The sequence below is a fragment of the Gadus chalcogrammus genome, chromosome 4 (genome assembly GCF_026213295.1).
Source record: "Gadus chalcogrammus isolate NIFS_2021 chromosome 4, NIFS_Gcha_1.0, whole genome shotgun sequence".
Lineage (NCBI taxonomy): Eukaryota > Metazoa > Chordata > Actinopteri > Gadiformes > Gadidae > Gadus > Gadus chalcogrammus.
Window position 1 is genome coordinate 9,905,142 of NC_079415.1, and position 6,458 is coordinate 9,911,599.

The following is a 6,458-nucleotide window of genomic DNA, read 5'->3' on the forward strand; positions in this document are numbered from 1 at the left end:
AAAAAATAATGTCTTCGCTTGAAATGTGTGGAAATACTCGTCCCTTGGTCCTGGGGTTGTATAAGGGTCTACATCCAGGTTTTTGCAGTGGAAAGGGAATTGGACTGCAGTTAAACTTCTTTCTGTCCATCTCAGGGTCACTCTCCGTGCCTCCAGAGAGTACGGAGCCCAAGACATGAAAAATCGATGTTCCTGGGAAAAAACGAATGTTCCCAAAGCAAATACTGGCATCGCTGGCCAACTTTCTCACAGTAGAGCCTCTGCTTCAGTCTTGCCTTCAGTTAAGAAAGTACAGTCTGTATATATAATAGCGACATATCTGCAAACGGATGTGCCCGGCCTGTGTCGGTTTTCCGTTTGAAACAAAGAAACAAATATTATTTTTTTAGTTAGGTCACCTTCACGAAATTCTCATCGCTGCTCTGAAGGAAACACTAAAATCCCCTTCTCTTTGCAGGCTTGCTACGTCATCGTTCAAAATGAAGCATGTGATGTCATTCGTCGGGTATACGCTTACCCACGACATACCCAAGATTCTCTTCTTGAGCCGACCTGCCAGAGCGATCCACAGAGAAAGCCAGACACCTCTCTCGTCGGCTCGCATATCGATCGTGTATCGCCATGTGGGCGAAGGTTCTTTTTGGATATAGCAGCTGTTTGGTGGCGTCTCGTGACTTTTGACATCAGCCATGGCTCGTGATGTGACTCTCTCGCGATGTGACTCTCTCGCGATGTCAGTCTCTCGCGATGTGAGTCTCTCGCCGCACGCCCCCCCCCCCCCCCCCCCCCCCTTTCAGACGCAGGCGCACCTCCTCGCCGAGTGCTTCTTGAGCGTGTGATACACCACGTCGTCGTCCAGGAAGGACAGGTCGTCGTCGAAGGCGACGGGGCGGCAGCAGGTCCGCGACGGCGCCTCCTTGTCCAGCTTCCTGTTGTGCGTGAGGTTGTTGAGGATCTTATCGTAGTTGGTCTCCGCCTCCACGCACGGCCCGCTGCAGTAGCGGAAGATGAGCTCCTCTTTGGTGCGGTAGCCCAGCCCCAGGTCCGTGACGTTGAGGTGCACCTCCTTCAGCAGGCAGCCGCGCGTCGTCACGGCGATGCTGTCCTTGGGCTTCTCCGAGCGGCCGCCCTTACCGCCGCGACCCCCGTTCCGCCCGCGACCTTTCCTCTTGTCCCTGTGTCCTCCTCCTCCTCCTCTTTCTCCTCCATAGCCATCTCCTCCTCTTTCTCCTCCTGTGTTTGCTGCTCCCCTCTGTCTCGCCTGCTGCTCCCTCCTTCCCCGCATCTCCGCGCCCGTCTCGGAAGACCGCCGGAGTCGGCCGATGGTGGCTTCGATAAAATCCATTACGTCATCGAACTGCTCCGGGTAAGGGTCAGCGATGTCATCTGGAAGAGGGAAGAGGAAGAGGAGAGAGATTGAGCAACAATGACACACTTCGTAACATGACGTGATTATTATGCAAATCCTGAAAGGGAGCCAATACTAATAGTATGAGCGTACGGTGAGTCGCAGAAGCCAAAACTCGTGGAGCATTTACACTCTCGCCAGATCCGTTAGTCAAAGGGGTGAGTCAGCCACGGCCGTCGTTCATATACCTCAACGGGGTCTTAAATAGTTGTTTCCTTTTATGATCCCAACTGGATTGATCGTACAAAAGACATCGGGGAACGAAGAGCATTGAAAACATTGAGGAGTCGCTCTGCTCTCCAGACTGAGAGCCCTGAACCTGAGCGCTCTGTCCTCTGGTGTGGTGGGAACGTTAAGGACCCACTGGTGTCTTTGATCCTCCTGCATTACACTCTGATTCAATTACTGCCTAATTCCCCTCCTGGTCCGTCGTTTTGAACACCGAACGGACGGCCTGGCACCAATCAGCCATCGCTGCAAGCGTCACAAAGTACTAATGAAAAATGACTGAAAGGAAAACAGTCATTAGGTAACCAAAGGGCACCCGAGCCCGTGGGTTTTTGTGTGTGGCATGCGCTGTGTGTGTGCGCTCGCATGCGATGCCTCATGCACACATGCAATGCAATCTCACGTGCAAATCAATGGCCCGTGATCCATTTTTTATGTGTGCGTGTACATTCGAATGCCTGCGTGTGTGTTACCGTATTGATGCATCTAGTCCTTTCAAAAGTGTGTCAAGTAGTTTAGGTGGTGGTGTCTGGTAGGTGTAGGTATCTGTAACCCTGCTCCTCGCTCGCTCTCTCTCTCTCTCTCTCTCCCTAGCTCTCTCTCGCCCTCCTTCTGGCAGTGTCACCTGTATATTGATACTAGTGTATCAAATGAACCTGGGCTAATCTGTGTAGACAACACTGCCCCCCCCATTCCCTTTGATTTAGACTGCTCCCGTTCTCTCCTGTCAGATGAATGGCTGTTGTACGATGGCTTTAGTTGATATAGCTGCTCACAGTAATCCAGCTATCCTACTCTGTTTAAGGAGAACTTCTGGGGGTAGATAGCACATTTATAACGGCAACTTCTTCTTGCCAAGTGTCTGTTGATTGCTAAAGTGTTTGGATGAATATATAAAGCTAGATATAAGCTAGTCTGTCATCATAATTCAGATGTTGATTTGGACTTTCATACTTTAGATATTAATCTAAAGTATGACTACTCACACAGTAACCAGATTGTTCTAATGACAGGACACTTTCATACAATCTTTTTGTAAACAATATCAATGTCCCTTTCGTCCGTCACTCACATTCTCCATAGTTTTGTAACAATATTGATAACCAGCAAGCCAAAAAACCGAAGAAAAAAAAACAATCCTCGTCTTTCCATTTTAGTGGTAATATATTCCTGTTCACTGCACGTTCTTCCCCGCCTTGGCCCCTGAGAAACTCTAGCCGGCGGATAGTTTATAACTGAAGAACAGGCTCTGTATCTTTCCGTTGACACGCCGCGCAACACAAGGAAAAAACACACACACCAACGGAGCCATTGAGCGGCAGTGTTGTTTACACCGCGGTGCATAGTTAATGGTCTAAGGTTACAGGAACAGTAAGGGATGGGGACTGGGGGAGGTGGGGAGGGGGGGGGGGGGGGGGGGGGGGGGGGGGGCGAGGACACCACGGTCGAGCGGTGTATGAGGCCGGGGGGGAACACAGTTGTTTCAACCGTTGTCCCGTTGCTTATCTGTCCCGCTGAGCGCGGTGGCTCGCCGACACGGCGTCACGCCAGAGTCCAACAAAGAGGAGGATTCCTCGCGCCTGCCGCGGTTCAAACTGAACATAAACACACTCGGAGATTCCAGTCATCTGGTTCAGATTGACTCATCTAATTTCTAACTTGGTTAGAATTTCACCCCCTTTACCCCCCCCCCCCCCACCAATTCTACTCCCCCCATCCCCCCCACCCTACCCAGACGCTTATTCATCCATCTGGAGCACGGAGGAGAGGCACGAGTGAATCCTGGGTCTCCAACGGCAACGGAGGCCGAGGGGAGCTAACATAAACAATGCGACGGGAGCTCTTCATCGCAGACAGGAGGTGCCGCTCTCTCTCTCTCTCTCTCCCCTCCTCTCCCTCTCCCGCTCTCTCCCCCCTCTCTCTCCCCCTCTGTCTCAAGGCTCCTGAAACACAACTGAGAGCCTCGTGCCCTCTGGCACTGTGGTGCTCAGCGCTCGATAAGGGCCCCGTCTTGAATGAGGGGCCCTTATCGCTGACCCCCGGTGGACCCATCAATGCAATAAAGAGCTCATCTTCATAACGCAACGTGAAAAGCTTCCAAGAAAGCCACGACACTCAAACAGTCACGATGAGCGTTTTTATCAAACAATGAGGAACCTCAATACCCTCTGATCTGCTTCACTTGTATTTGACACAATTGAAACCGGCCTCCCCCCCCCCCCCCTCCCCCTCTCTCTCTAGCACGCCATGCAGGGGAACACAAAGCCAATGTCTACAAGACCCTGACGGCAGCCTTACACTGCTCCTCCACGGACATCCCCTGGAGGCGACGGTCTTTGGGGGGGAATTCCGGTTTGTCCTCCTCCTCGTCCTCCTGCTCCAGGGAAGGGGCCAGGGAGTCGCTGTGGCTACTGGGGAAATAGGGCTTCTTGGCTGGGTGAAGGTTTCGGTAGAGGGGCCTCGCGGAGACTGAGCTCAGGAGCAACAAACACATTGCCAACGCGTCCCATAACTTCATCTTAGACTCGGTTCCTAAAAAGGAATCTGCAAGAAAGAGGGGAAGAGGGGCAGGATGAGTGATGGGTCAGTTTGAGAGGGAGATAAACAAGACAATAGAATAAGGGGTGGGGGGTAATAAAATGCAGAAACACACACGATGGAGACATCTTCAAGTGGTTTTAGAAGAAAGAGAAAGAAGATTAAACTAATTGGATTGCGTAATGTAAACAATGCAAATTGAACATTATAGTCTCCAGCCGGCTTGGCAGACGATGTATTACAACAACACGCAGTGGTTTGGGACAGTCTGTTATTAGGTGAAGCGCTAACTTTGCATCATTCTTTTCTGGCATGTTGCGGTTGGGATTTCGGTTTAGAGCTGAACTATTCAATAAATGCCAACAAGCAAGGACGCAACCTATGCGTAACGCGGTTGTTTATGGGAACATGTTTAAACAAAACAAAAAAAATGTTGCCCTTTTTGTAAATCTATTTAGATAACTAATGCGTCTCGTTGTAGTTAAGTATCACACGTTGTATGTGTTTGAGGAGCTTTTGAGGAGTTGTGCTACAGCAAGGAGAAACGGCGGTTTCAGGGTGCGCCTTGACGCGGAGCATTCGTTGGAAAAAGAGAGCACCAAAGTGCACTGGCAACAATAGACTAAATACAAGTGAGTTGGCCAGATGGTAATTCCCAATGCTTACGTGACTATACTTAATGCCATGTTGAGTCTGCAGCAAAGCCAAACATTCCCGCATGCATAACTACTGGAATTAAACATTGTTTAACCGCCTTCATGCAAAGTGGAGTTATTGAAACTAACTTCCCAATGTAAAAAAATAATTGTAATTAAAACAAGATAAGCCTTCCTTAATATAATATCAGGTTGACACTTAAGTCCATCGCAAATAAATGCGAATATACTACAATGTGTTATGTCTTAATACACCAACATTGCGAATGCCTTTCGTACTAACCTTAAATAGGGTCCATGCAGACCTGCAAACACTTTGCGGCTTTTCGTCAAATCCAAATGGAAGTATAGCCACATTTAACGTCCCAAGCTTAGTCCACTATACCAATGGTACCAATTGTTGTTGTTGTTGTTGTTGTTGACAGTTGATAGTTCTTCAAACAGTCATGCCCGATGATATTATTTGGAATTCACTTCACAAAATCATGAATCGTTTCCAGAAACGCATAGAAAACCACGTCTAGGAGGAAGGTAGCGCACCACGCGTCCTCTGCGCACCGTGGAGTCCAAAGGTGGCCGAGACGCTCTGGGGGAACGGGTCGCAGTCGCCGATGAATTGGATGCTACGTTTCCACGCTGGAAACCCGAGGAAGCTCCACCATCTCCAACGCAGACGACAAGTCAAATGAAGACATCAGTGTGTCCTCCACCGCACACGCAGCGATGCGCAAAAAAGAAAACCCCCAAAAACGGCGACAGAAACGGAACGACTCTTTCAGGGGGGGGGGGGGGGCGGCTGTGATCTACTTGCGTGTCGTCTCTTTAACTTTAACAAAAAAGGTCCGTTATATCCACAGCGGGGAGGGGGCCACTGACTGGACTCAACGTCAACTGCGCCGCGCGTAAATGTTCATAATCGCCAAAATTTCACATAACCTGGATATCGTAACCAAAACAACCGTAGGTTTTTATTCTCCATTTTCTTCCGTTACCAAAATGTGACCCCCCCCAAAAAAAGTATGATAGTAGTTTCCACGTGAGCGGGTCCTTATACTTTGGACAGCTTTGCAGATGTTCCACTGTGCTCTGCGCGTAACACCATAGCGCGGGCAGGAGGCGGCCGGACGGCATTTATAGTCAAGTGCGCGCTGACGTCTCGGAGCCCCGCCCCCTCTTTCTCGACCCTGCAAAAAAACAAAACACTCAAGTGGGCCTTACACACACACACACACACACACACACACACACACACACACACACACACACACACACACACACACACACACACACACACACACACACACACACACACACACACACACACACACACACACACAAACTGAGTCCCTCTAAAGCACCCTTGGCGCCCCGTTTGGAAGGGGTTGCAGTTTGGAGATGTCTTGAGGATTATGTCACACTTCTGATGTCCTCGGATTAGGTGTCAGTATGCGGAAGGCGACTTTGGGAGATGATCTGTTGTGAAGCATGTTTTCTAGCGCACCCATCCCTCGCGTAAGGCGCGGGAGGGGTGAGGGTGGGAGCGTGCGCGTACAGCACGGGAGGGAGTTGTGGAGGGGAGGGGGGTGTCGGGTTCCGTCTGGTGGTTACACACCCGTCTCAAATTAGGA

The 6,458-nt window shown here is 50.2% G+C and overlaps 1 protein-coding gene across 1 annotated transcript; it reads right to left on the reverse strand.

The window, feature by feature from the left end:
• Nucleotides 1-793: 793 nt before the first annotated feature.
• On the reverse strand, nucleotides 794-5,910 carry gdnfa (glial cell derived neurotrophic factor a). The gene is made up of 3 exons (XM_056589207.1): nucleotides 5,114-5,910; nucleotides 3,935-4,180; nucleotides 794-1,386 (listed from the first exon to the last, which is right to left on the reverse strand). Exons 2-3 carry the CDS (start codon nucleotides 4,152-4,154, stop codon nucleotides 794-796), a joined length of 813 nt encoding a protein of 270 aa, XP_056445182.1. The 5' UTR covers nucleotides 4,155-4,180; nucleotides 5,114-5,910.
• Between the last annotated feature and the right edge of the window lie 548 nt (nucleotides 5,911-6,458).

Bases quoted from the DNA above. Each gene is read 5' to 3' on its own strand.
- gdnfa (XM_056589207.1), bottom strand. From the start codon at position 4,154: ATGAAGTTATGGGACGCGTTGGCAATGTGTTTGTTGCTCCTGAGCTCA. The intron at 1,387-3,934 runs GTAAGGCTGCCG...TCCCTCTTCCAG, and splicing joins GATGTCCGTGGAGGAGCAGT to ATGACATCGCTGACCCTTAC.